This window comes from Centruroides sculpturatus, unplaced genomic scaffold (assembly GCF_000671375.1).
Source record: "Centruroides sculpturatus isolate CEXI.00-Female unplaced genomic scaffold, Cexi_2.0 scaffold664, whole genome shotgun sequence".
Lineage (NCBI taxonomy): Eukaryota > Metazoa > Arthropoda > Arachnida > Scorpiones > Buthidae > Centruroides > Centruroides sculpturatus.
The window spans coordinates 388,141-410,053 of record NW_019384885.1 but is presented as its reverse complement, the minus strand read 5'-3'; the positions used below and the strand labels follow the sequence as shown (position 1 = coordinate 410,053).

The 21,913-nt window shown below is 31.9% G+C and overlaps 1 protein-coding gene across 1 annotated transcript in view; it reads left to right on the top strand.

Moving 5' to 3' along the window:
• The window catches only part of LOC111631101, a 25,526-nt gene extending 3,613 nt beyond the window's left edge, over positions 1-21,913 (top strand). The window contains exons 2-7 of the mRNA XM_023375297.1: positions 3,685-3,794; positions 9,242-9,442; positions 11,960-12,105; positions 19,086-19,241; positions 21,626-21,781; positions 21,908-21,913. Of these exons, the coding sequence (XP_023231065.1) occupies positions 3,704-3,794; positions 9,242-9,442; positions 11,960-12,105; positions 19,086-19,241; positions 21,626-21,781; positions 21,908-21,913 (756 nt within the window). The 5' untranslated portion in view covers positions 3,685-3,703. The remainder of the gene's footprint in view (positions 1-3,684; positions 3,795-9,241; positions 9,443-11,959; positions 12,106-19,085; positions 19,242-21,625; positions 21,782-21,907) is intronic.

The window sequence follows — 21,913 nt, the reverse complement described above, 5'->3', positions numbered from 1 at the left end:
CGAAAATCTGATCCACAATGACGTTGGTAAGCTGAGAATCCGAATCCGTTTTCAATCCGGATTACTGACGATTGGGTGTGCGATCGATTTACGTAAACAAAATTATTTTTGAGTGAGAACAGTCTCGTGCTTCTAAATCATTAACGAATCCAAAAGAAATGCAAAATCTAACCTAAAATATTTTAAAAATCATTGTCGTGCCCACCAGTGATCGAGTGATAAACACTTGGTTGTGTTTTTGAGCCTGGTCTACGGGCTGGTCACATGCATGGTTACGGGTTTTCTTCACGTTTGTAACACCTTATTAGAGACCAGTTTCTCATAGAAAGTTTTGCTAGTAGACGTTTCCCTTCGGCAGATTGCCCATATGTAGTGTTGTCGTAGACAAATAAACCAAACCACATTCTCTGGGTGACCCGGGATCGAATCTGGACGGGTCGAAAAATCGCCAGGAATTTTTCGGATGGTGGTTCTACCGGATATGTCGGCCTCTGTCCCTCACCAACAGTGCCGGCCCGAGGCAAGTTTTAGGATGGAGCGAGATCCTATTATGGCGCCCCCTTGGTCAATAGCGTAGCGAACATAACTGACGCTCGGAGCACGACACTTTATTGGCGCCCCCCTCCAGAAACACATATAGTTTGTTTTGGAGACCATTTGGGCGCCCCTCTGCGAGTGGCGCCCGGTGCTTGATACACCCCCTTGCACCCCCTCGCTACGCCACTGCCCTTGATTGCCCCAAATTTATACCCTTTAATTTTCTTTACCACTGAGGCGCCCCCTAGGACTTAGCGCCTGGAGCGGCTGCTCCTTTCGCCCTATGGTAGGGCCGGCTCTGCTCACCAATGTGGGTCTGGCCGAACCCATAATGGGCTTGCTAAATGAGGCCCTCTTAGGAAATAGGACGGAAAGTGACAAATCTTGGGAACCTTTATAGATGGTCGGCCCGTTTCTCAACATCTGGCTGTTCCATTATGGACCCGGTCGAATCCGAAATTAGTATGATTAGAAAAAGCCTGCTTAGTGCTCAGAGAACAGAGAGTGAAAATGAAAAAAAATTACAGTAGGAAATTTTATTGAACAAAAAACAAGCATTGGCAAAAAATTTTTTAGTTTCATCAAAATAATTACAATCAAAAAGTCTAACAAACAATTTAGAAAAATAAAATTACAAATACAAAACAGGAAAAGTGACAGTCAATTTGTTTTTTGTCCTTCTAACATTGCTATATAATTTTATCTACATCAGGGGTGACCTAGGGGCCCTGGCACACTTGAAAGTAAAAGGAAAACAACGCTAGTAAATTCTCCAAATTTTTTTTCTTAAAATTCATTTTTTATTGATATTATTTCGTGTCTTTTATTATAAATTAGCGGTCATATAAGATAGGAATTTTATTGAATTCGCATTAAATTATTTTTTATCTGATTACTTCGACTCCTTCAATATTAAATTTTGAGTGTTTCACTGACCTACATTATAAATAACCTTCAATTTTGATATCAGTATGTTTTCCATGTCTAATTTTAGGATTTAGGTTAATCCAAAATTTTACGGAAGTAAAAAAAAAAAAAAAAAACAGGTATTTGTCGCATAGTTAATCTGCATTTTCGTTCTTTTTTCCAACGTCCCGCATACAGATTTTCGGGGTTTCTTCACCATATAGGAGCCAGTTTCCTCGTCGTCCTCCCGGAAGGCTTGGTTTTGGTTTTTGTTTTATTCGACAACGCGAAACATTGGAGATCTGCCGAGGGTGGGATGCTTCTCCGGAGGACTTTTTATGGGAAACTGGCCCCTATTTAGGTGTTACTAACATGAAGAGTTAAAGAAAATTCCACGTGGCCAGCGCGAATCCACGATCAGCTACCATTGTTCGATGGTTTTATCCACTCGGCCACTGGTGGCACCAGGATTTTGTTTAGAATAATTCTTAAACTGCTTGTAAACNGCGGTCATATAAGATAGGAATTTTATTGAATTCGCATTAAAATATTTTTTATCTGATCACTTCGACTCCTTCAATATTAAATTTTGAATGTGTCACTGACCTACATTATAAATAACCTTCAATTTTGATATCGGTATGTTTTTTATGTCTAATTTTAGGATTTAAGTTAATCCAAAATTTTACGGAAGTAAAAAAAAAAAACAGGTATTTGTCGCATAGTTAATCTGCATTTTCGTTCTTTTTTTCCAACGTCCCTGCATACAGATTTTCGGGGTTTCTTCACGTGTCTAAAACCGAAATAGGAGCCAGTTTCCTCGTCGTCCTCCCGGAAGGCTTGGTTTTGGTTTTTGCTTTATTCGACAACGCCAAACATTGGAGATCTGCCGAGGGTGGGATGCTTTTCCGGAGGACTTTCTACGGGAAACTGGCTCCTATTTAGGTGTTACTAACATGAAGAGTTAAAGAAAATTCCACGTGGCCAGAGCGAATCCACGATCAGCTACCATTGTTCGGTGGTTTTATCCACTCGGCCACTGGTGGCACCAGAGTTTTGTTTAGAATAATTCTTAAACTGCTTGTAAACTATTAAAATTTTTTAATTATGAGATGTGCCTCGTGTCATGTATAGTATATTATAGCTTTGATTAAAAAGCCCTCTTAGTGCACGTAAGATGAAAACAATAATAAAAAAAAATCCAAACAGCTAGTCCGACAAGTACTGTACAAGAATCGCCTCTTTTATACATAACAGGTACAGGGATCGCTTCTTTCCTTCCAACTCCGCTTCAATTCTATCCGATACGACAAAGTCGCGCGGTGCCCTAGTTTTAAGTATACAGAAGTTACAAGAATCTGTGTTCTAACTAGTGCCAAATGGATAAAACCACTGAACACTGGTAGTAGTTGGTCGCTGGTTTGCGCCTCATCAATGGGCTGACTACGTGGAGTTTTTCAGGTTTTCTTTACGCGTCTAAGTAGACACCAGTTTCCCATGGAAAGACTTCCCGGCAGATCACTCATATGTTGAAGGGCGATCTGCCAAAGGAATTGTATTGCTTTATCCTATCAATCCAATCAATTGTGAATATTAAAACACATGTTTTTGATTTTTACTCTTTCTGCTCTGTGGACATTAAGAAATCCTTCCTCAAGCCCTCCGTGTTTTCAGCCAGGTCCACAATGGATTCAGGACGGCGAGGGACAGTGTTAAAAAAGCAAACTTATAATACAAAGCAAATCCGGGAGTGTTTGCTTTGTATGTTATTTAAAGTAAACGTTTACACAATTTCATAAATTATTGTGTCAGGTTGAAACAGATAAATGATATATACTGGTTATACATTTGAGAAATACCGTACTGTACTTTATCCACTTTAAACAAACACCAGCATGAGTCAAACTTAATTAAGAAATCATGATGATAGTTGAATAAGATATATTTACAATATATAACATTACTCAACACAATCAATTTTTATTTAACTGGAGTTAAAAACAATTTTACCATACGTTAAAAGATGGGTGGCGTATGTCGACCTCTACTAACTATAATATGGAAAGACTGGCGTTTCTATCGGAGGCATTATTTTTTGACATGTTTCGAGTTAATAATACCTCTTTGCTTTGCGATATTTATGACAAACATCAGTGGAAAAAATAATTTAAAGCCCTCATTTAGATATAATGGTTCCATTATTCCAATAAGGCTATTGCATAAAGATGCATATATTTTTAGGCCATTCCCTGTGGGGGAAATGCGTTTTCCATTGGATACCTTTTACTATGTACCAAATACTGCTTCCTGCAGGAAATTCATAGAAGATGCATTCTCAAATCAATATTCAAGTAAGTATTCTATGCTGTTTCATTTTAAAGTAGTGTAACATATTTTTCTATTTTTTAAACATTTCTTAAGATGGTCGCGCGATAAGGTGTCAACTTAACATTGTGAGGATCCGGGTTCGAATCCATTTCGTACTCTCGTGGATAGATTAATCGAAGCTTAGTTCGCTGTCACTCGTCCTTGCTGGCTGATTCTACAGCGGATCGGGTCTGTCCATATTGTGGACAACTAAGCAGCCTTAGTGTGGTGATTCGTCCCATTTACTAACTCATTTAAATAAGGCGAGGCAGAGCTTATTACTTAGTCTTCAAACTAATAAAACAACGTTTAGAGATACACAAAAAACGTTTTATTTTTCACAAAATCCTAGTTTAGTACGTTAAGAATAACGCGCTTTTATGAATTTTTTAAAATTAAATACTGTATTTAAAAACGCTGCCAAATTTTGATCACGGTATGGGGCAAAGTAGGATAATTGAATGCTTACCTAAATAATAAGAATTAAATTTTTAAACAGACTAAGCACCAACAGCCACCAACGTGAATTTTTTACTCCATTTTTTTGTTCCTCGCCTTCTCGTAGTTCCGGACCATCTGGAAAAGTAAAAGAGTACTCATTACAAACAGGCCCTAAAAGAAAACACAAACGATTGGAATAGAAGTGTTCACACTGCCTCATCTGTTAACATCCATGTTAAGCTCAAAAACTTTATAACTCCAATCTAATGGCATTAAAATAACGCTTTGGTTATATTTAAATTGTTTCAGAAGTTTAGAGTAGAAGGTACCGAATTTAAATTAATATACTTTTCTTCGCGAAAACACAAGATGAATATTAAAAACTGAATCTAAATGTTCCACGCTACGCATCACGCTAACGACTCGACGAAAATGCAGTATCACCGACAACGTGACCTTCAGAGCTTGAACACAATTCAAATAATCACCAATATATCTTGGAACTATACAGACTGTAATACGTTGGTTTGCCTCACTACCTCACATTCCTCTACCTTCTCCTAATCATTAAATATTTATAATACAGTATCCGCTTATTGTCGTTTTCGGACTAGGCCATACTGGTAACATTAAGAATGGTGTGTAAATAAGATGACAATTAATGAAAATTTTGGTTTTGGTTATGATATTATAAGGGCATGTTAAACCAACTAAAGAAAATTATATAACTTGAAAATTCGTTTATTAATAACAATAATTTCAATGTTTTTTGGCCGCATCCGAATCCTCTCTGACTCAGGACACTATTTAATAATACTAAGAACAATTCTTTGCTCCGTTCTCCTAACCAATTAGATTTTTTAGGCCCAGAAAATGCATGTAGCTATAACCAAAATTCCGGTTACAATAAGCGAATTTTTACTTATTTTAAACTACCTTATTTTAAGAGGTAAATTATTTTAAAGTACAGTACATGTTTTGAAGCTTGCTAATTCTGATAATATTAGGCGGTTTAAAACGATATCCGTGATTACAATAAAAGGAATTTACTGTATTATGAAACCATTATACAATTTCGTGTTTAGATCCGCGATTACAATAAAAGGAATTTACTGTATTATGAAACCATTATACAATTTCGTGTTTAGNTATAAGGGCATGTTAAACCAACTAAAGAAAATTATATAACTTGAAAATTCGTTTATTAATAACAATAATTTCAATGTTTTTTGGCCGCATCCGAATCCTCTCTGACTCAGGACACTATTTAATAATACTAATAACAATTCTTTGCTCCGTTCTCCTAACCAATTAGATTTTTTAGGCCCAGAAAATGCATGTAGCTATAACCAAAATTCCGGTTACAATAAGCGAATTTTTACTTATTTTAAACTACCTTATTTTAAGAGGTAAATTATTTTAAAGTACAGTACATGTTTTGAAGCTTGCTAATTCTGATAATATTAGGCGGTTTAAAACGATATCCGTGATTACAATAAAAGGAATTTACTGTATTATGAAACCATTATACAATTTCGTGTTTAGATCCGCGATTACAATAAAAGGAATTTACTGTATTATGAAACCATTATACAATTTCGTGTTTAGTTTGGGCAACGCAATACTTGGGCGATCTGCGTAGGGGAGATGCCTTCCGGGAGGTCTTTTTAACAGTAACTTGGCCCTTATTCAGGCATTACAGATGTGGGAAAAAACCCGGAAAACTCCACGTAGCCAACCCGTCCTAGCTAGGCGCGAATCCACGACCGAACTCCCAGTGTTCAGGGAAAGGCCCACCAGTGTTTGGACACTGGTGGGTCGGGTTTAGATAATTTAAAATATAGATATAAGCGATTCAATTTAATTTGAATCATTTTTCTTTCGAATTATTAGTTAAGAAACATCTCGTTAAATCGAATTGAAGAGTGTTGATAAAACGGAACTTCTGTTTAGCGGTTTTATCCACTCGCCGACTGATGGGCTCTTGCAAAGAATGCAAAAGTAGGAAAAGAAATACATTGACATTCACTATAAGAAAAATTTTCTTATCTATAAGGCATATGAATAACGTAACACGATAGGCGAGCGGTCAAGGTGGCAGTCTACTGCTCAGGCGGACCCGGGATTTGAAACCGGTTGGATCGAAAAAGCTCCGAAAATTTTTCAAGTGGTGGTCGGGCCCCGTCCCTCACCATCCGGCCGAACCCATAATGAACTTGCTAAAAGAGGCCCTCTTAGTGCTCACAGAGCGGAAAAGAGTTTTTAAAAAAATGCAACACGATAACAATTTCCCAAGAAATGATTTTTAACACCTGCTGACCTCTGGGAACTAAGAGGGCCTTTTAAATCATACCTATCGTGGGTTCCACCAGGCCCTCAGTTTGGGTGATCAAGTGGCGGGATCCTAGGACAAACTACCCAAGAAAAATTTATGAGGTTGCTCTCACGAATTCCCAGAGCAACAGAACAAGGCTTTAATTAACGCTTGTTTGCCGGTATTTTGATAAACATTAGGTTAAAAAAGTTCCTGAGCTCTTTCGACCCGTCCGATTCTATCTCGGGTCCCCTAGGCTGCCATCTTGACCGATATTTCCTTGCCGAGAATCAAACGTGGGCTTTGTGGATGAAAACAAGATATCCTAACTACTAGACCACATGGGACACACGAAACGGATCACGAATTCCGAGATTTTATTACTTTGATAGAATTAGTTTTTTTGTTTTCCGGGGTCTACAGCTTCTGTAGAAAAATATTTTCACTCATGAAAATCTCACCTTGTGGTTAAAAGAAAAGTCGAAATGAAATATTCAAGCCATAAAATTAATGCTAATTATAAAGCAAAATTGCGACTTATTAAACAATGTGATAAGTTTTATGATAAAATTGTGGGTGACAACAACTTGCAAAAGGTCAATCAAGTAAAAACAATACAATAACTAAGGTTATCGTAATTTTTATGTAATATTATAATTGTTATTAATGTCTTCTGTTGATATCATGCTTAAATTTTTATATAATAGATATTTCTAATGAGTTTCTAAAATTATGCATGCCTTATATAATGCCAATGTGGCATTAATAGTCTGTGTAAGAAGAGGATGGTTGAGAGCTCTGGGTTTGCTTCATTGTGGTAACTGTGTTCTAGACTTCTAGTCCTTATGGCGAGGATTACTTATTCTTCTGCAGTGAATTCCGATTGCAGCTGCTATATCAGGGCATTTAGTCATACAAATATATGTTTGAAATTTAGGCAAAGTGTACTTTGTGATGGGATCACTGGAAGTAATACCATTTTAAATTTGGGTTGAATAAGTTTGCGATGTGATCTTCCACAGAGTCCATATCAATATAGGCACATCTTGATTAAACTGATACATTTGAGGGTTTGACGACGTGAACATTACTCTTGAATCTGTGAATATTAAAATTTTTTATTTAAGTAAACAATTAAGGATGATATCAGGAAGTAAACAATTGAAAAGTAGGAATGGAAGATCTTAATCTTGTAGAAAGCAAAAGATGGTGAAGATTGTTTAGAATGTCCTAACTACTTTGTGTGAAAGCAACATTCCTGACCAAACTAATCTGATAAAAGTAATCTTCCTGAAAGTAGCCTTAACATTTCAAATAGTTGTAACAATGGCCCACTGCTTATATATTGTTATTTGATAAATGATCATTCTCTTTTTCTAGTTTCAGCTAATTCACTTCTATCGGCATAAATACACTTTTGCCTATTTTAATTTGTATGTTTTAATGATCTGATTGATTTTTGTACTCTGATGCAATAAGAAGCATCTGTCCTCTTCTCATTGAATTTGAATTCCTAAATAGTATGTGATGTCTCATAGATCTTTGATTTCAAAACTTTGAGTAAGTATTATTCTGAGAGGTACAATTAATCTTTTATTAACAAGAGCAACTATTAAATCATCAATGTATGCCAAAATATACATCTAATGTTTATTCTCAAACTTACAATATAAACATAGACCAGCTTGACTTTGTTTACAACCTTGCTTCAATAATAACTCATTTATTTTCTTGTTCCTAAATCTGGTTGATCGCATAGTATATATAATGATTGATTAAACCTGCACACAAGATGTTTTCCTGGTATGATGTATCCTTTAGGTTGTGACTTACATATTTCCTCTTTGATGTCACTATTAAAGAATGCAGTCTTTGCATCAAAATGCTTGATTTTAATTTTCTGTTTAACAGATATATATAAAAAGCTCTTAAAAGTACTTTGTTTTATGACTGGAGCATATGTTATATTACAATTGCTGTATTCCTTAGAAACTAATTGTGCTTTGTATAAAGAGACATCACTTTCCTCTTCATACTTAACCTCAAATACCCATTTACAACTTATTGAGTTTCTACCTGTAGGCAATTTAGTAATTCTATAATAATAATAATTCTATTATTCTGCAATTTAGTAAATTCCAATGTCTGATATTTGTCAAAGCATTCTGTTTCTCTGCAGTTTTGATCTATCTTTGCAACTGGTGAATACGTATTCTATCTAAACGATGTCATGTTTCTGATTTCTGATTTGAAACTCGGTTTCAATTTTGCACACACAAACTGGGCCCATAACCTGTTTGTTTCTGATGCAAGAATAAATACAATTCAGCTACACTGAGTAAAGTGCTTTTGTTAAGTTGTCAAAGGTAAAATTGACAGTACTACACTGTCCTAGCAGACAATAAATGGGAAAATGAAAAAGAAATTGGAGCTCCCTCTCTCCAAGCAAGTATCGCTTTAATTAATTATAAATATTTTTCAGAATATTTCCAATAGAAACCAATTTTAAACTTGAAATCATGTTTTAATTTAATTTAAATAACTATACTTGAATTCTGTTTCTTGCATATTGTAAACTTGTATATTTTTTTTATAATCTACATTATGCACAGTACTGAATAAACTTATTTATTTTTAAAACACATTTTTATTTTCTTTTTTTAATTCCTTTCGCAGACTATAAAGGATTCAAAACTGAAGATGATTTAGAAAAATATCTTCGCCAAAAGTCAATATTACACAGTAATAGTATAGAAGCAGTTATATTCTCTGAATGGAATCCAAATTCAACAGTATTGAAATATAAACTGAGAACCTGTTGTGTAAAGTTTGAAACAAGTAAACTTTATAGGACTTTAGACGAAGTTCATTATACAGGTTAGAAGAATTTTTTTTAAATTTTAATTTTATAATATATATTTAACAAATTGTTATAATATAATATAAAACAATACAGTGGAACCTCGGTATACGACCTTAATCCGTTCCCGATGTTTGGACTTATACCGAATTGGACGTATACCAAACCAATTTTTCCTATAAGAAGTAATGTAAAAATGATTAATCCGTTCTCTTGTAAAAATATGGCTGGCTTTAAACACCTTGCTTTCCTGGCTAGTTCCTGCTTGATTTTTCGTGAGATCAGCGTGTATCTTTTTAGCTTTCTTGCAAATAATTGCTTCCGATACGCTGTCTCCAGCACTGTTTTAAGTTATCCAAAGCAAAAGCGATTTCTCGACATGATCTAATGTCTTTGATCTCTGTTTAGAAATTGATTTAACCCCTTTCGCAATGTTAGCAGATTTAATAATGTCTTTATTTCTCGCGATTGTCCATATCGTCGTTCTCGGAATACAGTAGGCAACAGTTAAAATCTCGAACACGCGTGCCATCTTCGTATTTCTCAACAATCTCTTATCAATTCCATTGTAATTCTAGTCATTTTTTAGTTTTCTGTCACTTTTCATTTGCCTTTTTGCGATTCGTGATTAATAAAAATAATAAAATTTTACTTACGAATTAAAATCAGAAGAAATTTAACAAAGTTATAAACCGTTGCATCGTGAACATCTAGTCTGGTCTAGTACACCGATAGTGCTACTTGTTCATTGATGGCGCGTATAATTGAATTATGTCGTATACCGAACAAAAGTCGTATACCGAGCAAAATTTGTTTCGTCCAAACAGGATGTATTCCGAATTGGACATATTCTAAAGCAGACGTATACCGAGGTACCACTGTATTTTGTAATTTAATTGCTGTATTCCTTAGAAACTAATTGTTGTTTCTAACTTGTCTAAACTAAGTTGTTTTTAAAATTGTGCTAGTAATCTGGTAATTTAACAATAAGAAAATAAGTACTACTTAGCTGGTATAAAAAAACTTACAATTTTGTGTTTATAATAAATTATAAGTTATAATTCTTTTATTTATAATTCAAGTGAGTAAAATGTATTAACACCTTGACCATCCCAATAATTGCACACTATAGGCAAACATTACTTATGTATGTACAAGTATCATATTTGTTATTCATCATCCCCACACAGGACAACTATGAGTTGCTGCTGATAAGAATCCTCCATTGTTCATACAACTGTTTGCTCCATAAGTGGAATTAAGACTAAGATTCCAATTACTTTTGTGATGCTCTTTAAACTATAGAACATATCTTGTAAAAGATTGAGATTGTCCTATTCAGAGTTCCAAGAAATATTAGAAGACCCCCATAATATGACGGAAAAAGCAAAACTGCCTAGGCAACCGTAAAATTTGTATATAGTCTGTTTACTTTATACTTAGTTGGGCTGCAGTTTATTGCAGACTCATAGAGTCCCACTATTGTCTGTCTGTCTGTCCTTTGTTAATCTCGAGAACAGAGTTAGATAACTGAAAATTGAGACCAGAGGTCTAGGGACCAGAGGCTCTGACTAACTATGTATGAACTTCTGGTCTAGACCAGAAGTCATGTGATTTCAATTCAAAAATTTCTTGAGACTGGAGTTAAATGACTGGCATGACTTGATCATTATGACAAGAAGTATGGTGCACAGGGGCAAGACACTACTAAAATCAAGATCAGATATGGATAGGTTAAGGGTCAGCAAACTTCCAGTCTGGACTGGAAGTCATATGATCTTTTTTAAATTAAACAAGTAAACAGCGAAGCCAGTTTTGGGATGAGACTATGTCTCGGAGAGCACAAGAAATGCATGCGCAAACCTCGCATTTGCACCTGTTTGTAGAAACAGTCTCAGTACTTTGTATTTTCTTTTGATCGCAGAGTATTTGGTCCCTTGACTACCTACAAGTCTGGTTTATTTTATGTGCACATGATTTGGGCACCAAATACTCTGTGCCAAATTGCAACACCTGACATGTACTCCTTCATACCTCTAAGATGTGCAGTTGTTGACAGCAGTGCAATTTTAGAGATGATTAAAAATTGCAGCCCACATTGTGATGAATGTCACAATAAATAGTTGCTTGTTTGTATTTAATTTTGTTTTAACTCCTTTTATGCACTTTGTATGTAATCTGTTCTTCTTTACTTTTCTTTCCATTATCTATTAAATTATCCATATGAGTAAACAAAAAATAATCATATGCTTGCAAAATAAAAACATGATAATTTAAAAATATTATTTTAAAGCTAGTTAATGCAATAAAATATAAATAAAAAAATTGATGAAGCAGATAATCTAATGTGCCTGTTCTTGACACCCATGTGAATTCACATTCATATCACACTTTTAGTCAGCTTTGTGCAAAAATGTCATTTACTGATCACTCTTATTAAATTATAGCATAAAAATTTTAAATTATTGTTATGAAAAAAGATATTTAAACTTTTTAATAAACATACTTGAATGATTATTTTTTTGTTTTTTCAGATAGTATAGATGAGCGTTATAGATACTACTTTTCACCTTATTCACTTAGTACAAATTTTATTGATATACAGAAAAATATTGACTTGATGTTTGTGAAATTACATGCAAACACCATTCAGAAAAAGGAAATACTTGAAAATCTTCAGGTAAAATTAAATTTTTAAAATTTATTGAAAATTAATTTATATATATCAAATTTAAATTATATGTATTATTAAATATTATTTATAAATTGTTGAATTTATATGACATGGTCTTGAAATCTAAAATATCCAAATTTGTATGAGGCCTTGTTGTAAGAGGGAATTCATTTTGCCACATGTGCAAAATATCCATGTCATGTGGTAGCCACTTTTTAACAACTTATTCTACACTCTTCTTAGATATTCCATAAAGTCTATTTTATTCTGACTTTTTCTGTATTAAAATGCCAAAGAATTAAGCTACTCGTATGTTTACATAGTTGATGACCACAAAGAAGAGGCATGGCTGGAAAAATATTGCAAATTGAGCCAATTAATTTTGAACTGTGCTGTTAACTTCCAATTTAACCAAATAGCTTACAATTAGATGAAATAAAAGCATTAGGATCTGAAGGGACAAGATAATATTTTACTATCCACCCTCTTCAAATTGGGGTCGTAGGCTTTCTCCATTGTATGTGCGTTTGATTTCTATTGAAGTGTATTATATCAAATAACCAGTGTACTTGAAATAAGACGTATACCGAGGTACCACTGTATTTTGTAATTTTTCATTTTTTATGATTAAATTAATGAAAAGTTAATTTATATAAAGAGTTTACTTCTTAGAATCATTTACTACTTTATATTTTAAAAAATATAAGAAATAATAAATTAAATTATTATCTTTTGATAGTTACTAGCTATTTTAAGAATTTAATTTTAATAATTGAAATATTTAATATATTTCTAATATATTTTTTAAACAGTGATTTACAGCAGGTAAATACAAATATCAATAACAAACTATCATAATGCACATTGAAACAGGACTTCACATTTCTGGGATGAAATTTTGGATTTTATAAAATAACTGTTCTATGAATATGTTAAATAAACAAAAAACTGATTCTTTTTATAGTGGAACCTCGCTTAATGAACACCTCTCCTAACAAGTAATTTGCATAACAAGCAAAACAAATTGTAAAAAAGTGACTTGCTTAATGAGCGATGTTTCACATAACAAGTGATGAGGAGAGGGAAAGTCTTGGATTGTGCGCATGCTACATGCGCTTGTTCCATTAGCATTTTAGTGTTGCTTGTGATCACACATTTTTCTGAACTTGTGTTCACATATAAACATTAACAACCATAGCTGGTTATATAATAAACATGACAAATGATATGCCAAATTCTTGAGCTAAGGAAAGGCTATAATTAAATATTAGAAATTAATGTATTTTGATTTTTTTTTCATTTTCTGCAAATTGAATTCACATTCCAGGTTGGTTCATTCTGTACTAGAAGAGAACATAAAGATTATCACTCTCCTTAACAATGTATATTATATAATTTTCTTTAAATAATCATTATACATAAAATATTTGAGTTTTTTTTTTTTTTTTGCGTAGAATGCATTATCATATTTTACATTAATTTATATGGAAAAAATTGTTTCGCTTAATGAATGTTTCACATTATGAATAATATTCTGGAATGAATTGTGCTTATTAAGCGAGGTTCCACTGTAATTTCAATTAATGTAAAAAAATCTGTTTTATTACAGCAAATTACAATATAATTTTATAATGTAGTTTCAAAACATTTTGGACTTTATTGTAATTTATTCTATTAAAACAGTTTTTTAAGTAAGTTAAATATCAGTTGTAGCAGAAACACCAATCTGTCAGAAACTGCATTAATGAAATTTACTTATGTTTGTTTTTATAAATTCAAAATTATGTAGATAGTGTCATTAATTTTACCTGTTTATCTACTGTAAATTCTTGATACAGTATACTGTAATCTTTTAGTACATATATTTATTTTATTATCCTTATTATTATTTTACTTTATTGCTCTTTCTTCTCTCTCTGTAATTTTTGGTGTAACAATAAGACATAATTTAATAATAATATGCCATTTTTGGGCATGTATATTCTAACTCCATGGGAAGGAGTTGGTAATGGTAAGCAGGAGTTGTGGATTTGAGTCCCTCTCTAGGCCAATTCTTTTCTTCCAGAATATTCTAAAAAAGATTATTTAATTCAATTATAATTATTAAATTTAATAAGATATGTCACCTAATACCTCCCTCTATTACAAATTATTTAGAAATTAATAAAATTTAAACATGGATAAATAGCCTGATGGAATCCAGTAGTAGTTCGGCATTATCACACATTATTTCACCTGCATTTATTTCATTTTGCAAATGTATTTAGACATTTTAAATATCCATCTTCAGACATAGAGATCTTTTCAAATAGCAGATACAAATTTGTAGAATGGAAGTTAGAACACATATTTCATACAACCAAAAATTTGATTTACAAAAGAATGTTCCAAGTTTTGAAAAGAACATAATTTTTAAAATTAATTTAAAACATTCATTTTAAACAGAATTTAAAATATGAATAATTCAAATTTAAATAAAACAGACAAACCAATCATGAAACTCAATGTACTTTTAAATATCTTGAATATACCCATGACTTTATATTGGGATTTCCAGGCTTTGGGAATATCCTCCTTTTCTTTGAAATTTGTCTTGTTTGCCAGACTTATAAGTCTCTATATATTCCAATGTCCATAAGTCCTCAATCTTATGTACTGGGTGGAGAGGGTAGAGATAGTATGGGAGAAAGGATTTTACCCTTCTCCCATATTTTATCCATCACCACGATTTTTTTAGAATATTCTGGAAGAAAAGAATTAACCTAGAGAGAGACTCAAATCCACAACTCCTGCTTACCATTCCAATCCATATATCACTAATGCTGATGTACAGATTGGAACTAGGCTGTATGGATGTACATAAAACAAAATATATTTTTCTATTGTGTATACATTTTCTTTAACTTTCATATTCAACTTTCTGGTTGTTGAGCCTATGTTGATATCTCTTATCTTTCATCTTGAACTGGTATGTTATAAATACTCAGTTTTTCTAAAGTTTTCACTGCTTTCTTGTTGTTTTGAATTAGTTGGAAGACTAAGGGTATTCTCTCTATTGCAAACCTGTCACATCCACTATTTATTTATGTAAATTCTTAAGTTGCCTGTTATATATAGCTATTCTTATTGTGTCTTTCTTATATACTTCTTTCCTGTTATATTCTCATAAACTTTTATTAACCCTTCTAGCTTCTTTCTTTCATATCCATGTTTGGCTGCCAATGTATTTGATGTAGTACTTTAATTCCCTCTTTGTTTCTAACCAACGGGAGTAATGTGTGGGTGCCTTTCTAACTTTGAAAGATGACAGTTTGTAATTGAATGGGTTGCCTGAAATCATTGGATTATAAATTGCAAAAATAAAATAAGTGCTGGAGAAATAATATATGATAATTGTAGCATTTTAAAAGACATACAGTCGATTTTTAAGAATTTCTCAGTTCATTCCATCAATCCCACTAATGTTTTCTTTCTGTAATTTCTAGCCTTTAGAAAAATTTCCTTTACAATTCTCACAACTCTGTCAGCCATTTCATTGTTCTTTGGATATCTAGGACTTTAAAATGTATTGACCAAATTCTAAATCAAAATAACTGAAACAAAATGAAAAATAATATAACTAACTAAATATAAATCTAAATCAAAACTTCTCTTTTGTAACCTCACAAATGAAGACATCATTGAATCCATGGATGAGATCTACAAGTATGTTGGATAACAGTAAGCTAAACTCACAGAACATGTACAAATAAAACAGAGACTAGCAAACAGCATCAATATAAGCTGTAATCATGGTAAATAAGGCAGAAAGTCATAAACATATGAAGGGTACCAATAAAACATTATTACATAAAAAAAGTTTGTGAAAATATTATAAAATTATCACACAAATGTTTGTGAACTTATTGCAGGTGCTGATAAGTCTATATTTATTTCTTTATTATTACTGTCATAATATATTTAATCTGCCATTGCAGACAGACACTAATTTCTATTTTTCAGGAAGGCACTATATAGATTCATACTATCCCAGCTAACAAAGGAATACAACAACAGATTAAACTCAATTCAGAACACAAATTTAAAGCAATAATCATCCCTAGTGCTAACATATTCATTTGGAATTATAAATTAGACACACACAATTAGAACAACTCTAAAGGAAAACATGAGCATTTAACAAAACATAATAAACACCACTCTAAGTTCTCTGTAGAAAAGCTGACTCTTCCTCAAAGAGAGTGGACAAGGTCTCACAGATGTAAATCTTCGCTTCAAACAAGTACAGACACTATGAGCATTTATCTAAAGAAAGCAAGAAATATCACAATTAGACAAAGCTGTAACTCTTGCAGACAAAAAGACAATATATTATTAAAACTATACAACACTGACCAAATCTAACATAGTACGTAAAAGAAAAAAAAAAAAAATACAGACAACTTGGTTCTGGAAAGAGCTCCATAGTAGTGTGAGAATAAAAGGAATGAACAAGTCGACACAGAGAAGAAATTTGATGATTTTTTCAATGGGCCAACATGATAACAAGTGCACCTAATGTAGCAGACACTTATTCAGGAAAATTCACTGATCTCAGTAGGATCAAGACAAAGACAAAACCCCAGGAAAATTTAATTTGCCCAAGAACATACAGTGCTTCCAGTGAAACTTACATTGATGTGTTCTTCTTACTTAACTTTACACTGGATGTAAGACAGTTTGAAACAGAATCCTCACCTTGACCTTGTTGTACAGCCTTTTCCTTGAGTGACTTCATGACTCTTATATCACGTACCTTCACACACCACTATTCACCAATCACCCAGTTCGCTCTCCTTTCTTCTTTTTTCATCTTCGTCTCATGGCCGAGCTGCCCCAGAATAATCTCCCACCTCAATTACACTCCCTTTTTAAACATGCATAACCTTGAACCCCGACACATCTCGGGTTTTACCTAGAGGCATGCCACCCAGCCAGACCTACCAACATGATGGCGAAGGGAGGCAGAAAAGACATAAGGCACAGAAGGAACCCTAATAATAATTTTGTTTATGATAACATGATAACATATTATGCATCAATGTGTCATCTTAAATTTGAAAACAATTCAGCAACTCAATGTGTCCATTTGTATATTATTATTTTGCCATTTTATTACAATTTAACTGAAATATCTATGCAAGTTATGTGAAAATCACAAGATTATATTATATTCTTTTCAACACAGAGAAGATTATACTACATTCTTTTACTAATTTCATTAATTTAAAATTAAACATAGGAGACTAATTTACATCTGATGTCTTCTTTGGATATAGTCTAATAACTTTTATTTAAATTTAAATTTTTGCAGCAATGAATGATTTTCAAAACTTTTTTATACTTTTAGTATAAATTAGCGAATTTGTAATTAAGATATCCTGTCATATATTATAAATATTTAATGTATCTATTTGTTGATTCTATGTTTTAGATTACTTTTTTTTAATTAAATCTGTAAAATCAAAACAACAAACAACTGTACAAACAAACACTTATAGATCTATAACCTGCAAATCTGTTCTATGTTGTCGGGTTGGTTATCGATCAACTGGTCCACCCCTTGTGTGTGTTCTGAATGTATACGATGATAACGTTGTATCAGCTTTGTGGTAACCGTGCGCTGTGGCTACACGTTCTATAGATGCTAGTTCAGTATCACGAGCCTGGGTGTTGGAAGAATGTGTAAAGACTCTATTGATTAAGTAAGGCCTTATAGGTTGCAATCTTGTACGAAACCGGATTGCACGACCCTACCAGTATGTATGCTGACATAGACCCTGGCTTATGATACACCGACATGGATGTCCAAACCTTCCATTCTAATATTTATATCTAGGAAGTGCACTTTGGTAGGGTGGATTGTTCTATTTCCAGGGTCAACCTGTAGGGATTATTGTTAAAAGAAGCGACAAAGGCCGTTAGCTCTGGTACCATCTTCCAAAAAATAATGATATTGTCAATATATCTTCTATATAACAGGATGTTGTGGAGGAAGGGGGAAGGATCTCATTCTCCAATTGTCAACCACCATTTCCCAAAGGCCCCTGAAACAGGTCCTTTGTGAAATGGAAACCTTTTAATCTCTAAGTCAATAAAATTCTAATTTTATTGGCTAAGACATTAAAAGGTCATATTAAACAATAAAAAATAAATAACTTAAAAATATTAATTATAATTACTATTATCAGTGCTTTTTTTGGAAAAAAAAATGCGGTGGAACGCTCATCTCATTACTAAAAATATATTACATGCATCATACACAAGATTCAGCACACAAGCAGGAGCAGGACTGCCTTAATGTCAATAATTTTGTTGCCTATCTTCTATGCTCAACAGAGCGATTCAACGCAGACCAAACATAAAGTTTTCAAAAATTCTCTTAACTTTTAAAATACAGTATATCGAAAAAAGGTAGTGGAATGCCGTTCCATTGCGTTTTATGACAAAAAAAGCGCTGACTATTATTAATTAATTACATTATGGAATTTTAATTAGTTACTTAAAAATAGTATTAACAGTATTTTAAGCTTAAAAGTACTGTATTATATTTAATTGCAATATGCACTGTTTTTTATATAATGTCATGATCTATAGGTATTATCATGATTATTGAAGGTGTATACTGTATGTGTTATTATTAATTTGTCTTGTTTTGTTGGAATCTGTAAAATGGTTATAAAATATCTGTTAAAATAAAATATAATCATCAAATAAAGTAGTAATCAAACAACAAAGTAATAATAATAACATAATTGAAACGTCATTCTAATCTTGAAATGATCCAGTTATACAACTATAATATATTAGTGTTTTTAATTACTGTATAACTGTAATAATTCTGACATAATATTTTATATTTCTTAATTTAGAGATAATTTAATAAAATTATTATTAAACTATTTTGTATACAGAGTATCATTTATTCTATGACATTTTTATTGCAGTTCTTACTACAGTCTATGCCATATCCATCTTACGATAATGTAATTATATACTTTAGCAATTTTCGACTCATTCCATTTGGTATGGTTATTAGTTTTTTGTTAATATTTCCAATGATTGCAAAAAGAATTGTCGAAGAAAAATGTACTAGAATGAAGGTATTGTTAATATATTTGTTTATTTATATAAAAATATTTTTTTAACTTCATAATTTATGTACAGTACTTTTATGTTCAAGTTAAATTATGTAAATTTAATTAATTATTTGAAATTAATTTTTACAGAAATAATTTTTGTGAGATATCATTTCAGTAAATACATCTATATCATCAAATATTAAAGAATTCCATTAGTTAGGCAGATTGATAGTTCTTAATTTTTCTATTGTGCAAATAAAAAGTTATACAGTAGAGCCTCGAAAACTCGGCCTAATGGGGACCGAAGGGTGGCCGAGTTTGTGAAAATGCCGGGTTATCGGAAATGGGGTTAAAAAAGGATAAGTATGCGTGTTTCCTCAGAAAATATTGTACTGTACTTGTATGTATTGTTTGCTCGAGAATACAACAGAGAATAAACTACCCAAATACCCTTAAACAAAGGAAAAGTACGTCCTTTATGAAGGCATAGAGCCTTTACTACATGAAAATGAAAATTAATGAATACACTGTGTACAGTAATTTACCTGATAAGACAGACCTCAGAAAAATACTTTATGAGGCATAAAGCTGTCTATGATGAAAATTAATTATTTAAGGGTATTTTTGCCCTGCCAGGGTGTGGCCGAGTTATCCGGAGTGCCGGGTTATCGAGTGCTGAGTTTTTGAGGCTCTACTGTAATTAAAAATAAATAAATAAATCTAAAAATTTTCTATTTTAAAGTTTTAGTACAAAAGTTTAAAATTAATAACATTAATAAAACTGGAAAAATTTACTTAAAAGTAGGGATTCAAACCACAAGAAAATATACTACAGTTCCTGTGTATGGATCCATTTAGAGTTGCTATTCTGGTTTCTTTTTTGGTTTGCTTTATCTGATCAGTAAGAACCAGTAACTGGTTCAATAAGTAGAGGTTTGGTTTGGGGTTTGATTATCATGTCAGTTAATGAAAATTTTCAGTTACAAAATCTAAATTATAAATTAATGACATTAATTAGTAATAAATCTCGATAATAAAGTGCAAATTTAAAATAATTACGTTATTGTTACTAGAGATTCTAACAAAGTATTTATAAAATAAAACGTCTAACCAAATATTTATTAAAAAACATAAAATTGTTGTTATAAGTACAAATTATACGTGAATGGCTTGAACAAAATACATATGTGATATACACTTGGCCTCTTTCCATTTTAAAACGTAAAGTATATAAATATTTATATTGAAGCTATAAAATTTTTCATTTTCTGTCATTTCACAAACACCAGTGACAGTTCAAAACAATTTTTTCTTATAGAGGTGTGCTTTAATAAAAACTTGTGTCTGTAAGGGGAAATTGTTTGGACTGTTTGAGACTATGTCTCTGCAAAAAAATACAAAATGGATTAAAATGTCCTCTGGAAATTGTCAAAACACTAATTCACAATACAATTTATTAAAATTAAAAATATGACCAATGGTATTTATAGTCATCTCCATAAGTGAAAATTGTCACTGGTGTTTGTGTGTAGTGCTCCTCAATATATATAATATATTTTTTTAATTTTATTGGCTAAGACATTAAAAGGTCATATTAAACAATAAAAAATAAATAACTTAAAAATATTAATTATAATTACTATTATCAGTGCTTTTTTTGGAAAAAAAAATGCGGTGGAACGCTCATCTCATTACTAAAAATATATTACATGCATCATACACAAGATTCAGCACACAAGCAGGAGCAGGACTGCCTTAATGTCAATAATTTTGTTGCCTATCTTCTATGCTCAACAGAGCGATTCAACGCAGACCAAACATAAAGTTTTCAAAAATTCTCTTAACTTTTAAAATACAGTATATCGAAAAAAGGTAGTGGAATGCCGTTCCATTGCGTTTTATGACAAAAAAAGCGCTGACTATTATTAATTAATTACATTATGGAATTTTAATTAGTTACTTAAAAATAGTATTAACAGTATTTTAAGCTTAAAAGTACTGTATTATATTTAATTGCAATATGCACTGTTTTTTATATAATGTCATGATCTATAGGTATTATCATGATTATTGAAGGTGTATACTGTATGTGTTATTATTAATTTGTCTTGTTTTGTTGGAATCTGTAAAATGGTTATAAAATATCTGTTAAAATAAAATATAATCATCAAATAAAGTAGTAATCAAACAACAAAGTAATAATAATAACATAATTGAAACGTCATTCTAATCTTGAAATGATCCAGTTATACAACTATAATATATTAGTGTTTTTAATTACTGTATAACTGTAATAATTCTGACATAATATTTTATATTTCTTAATTTAGAGATAATTTAATAAAATTATTATTAAACTATTTTGTATACAGAGTATCATTTATTCTATGACATTTTTATTGCAGTTCTTACTACAGTCTATGCCATATCCATCTTACGATAATGTAATTATATACTTTAGCAATTTTCGACTCATTCCATTTGGTATGGTTATTAGTTTTTTGTTAATATTTCCAATGATTGCAAAAAGAATTGTCGAAGAAAAATGTACTAGAATGAAGGTATTGTTAATATATTTGTTTATTTATATAAAAATATTTTTTTAACTTCATAATTTATGTACAGTACTTTTATGTTCAAGTTAAATTATGTAAATTTAATTAATTATTTGAAATTAATTTTTACAGAAATAA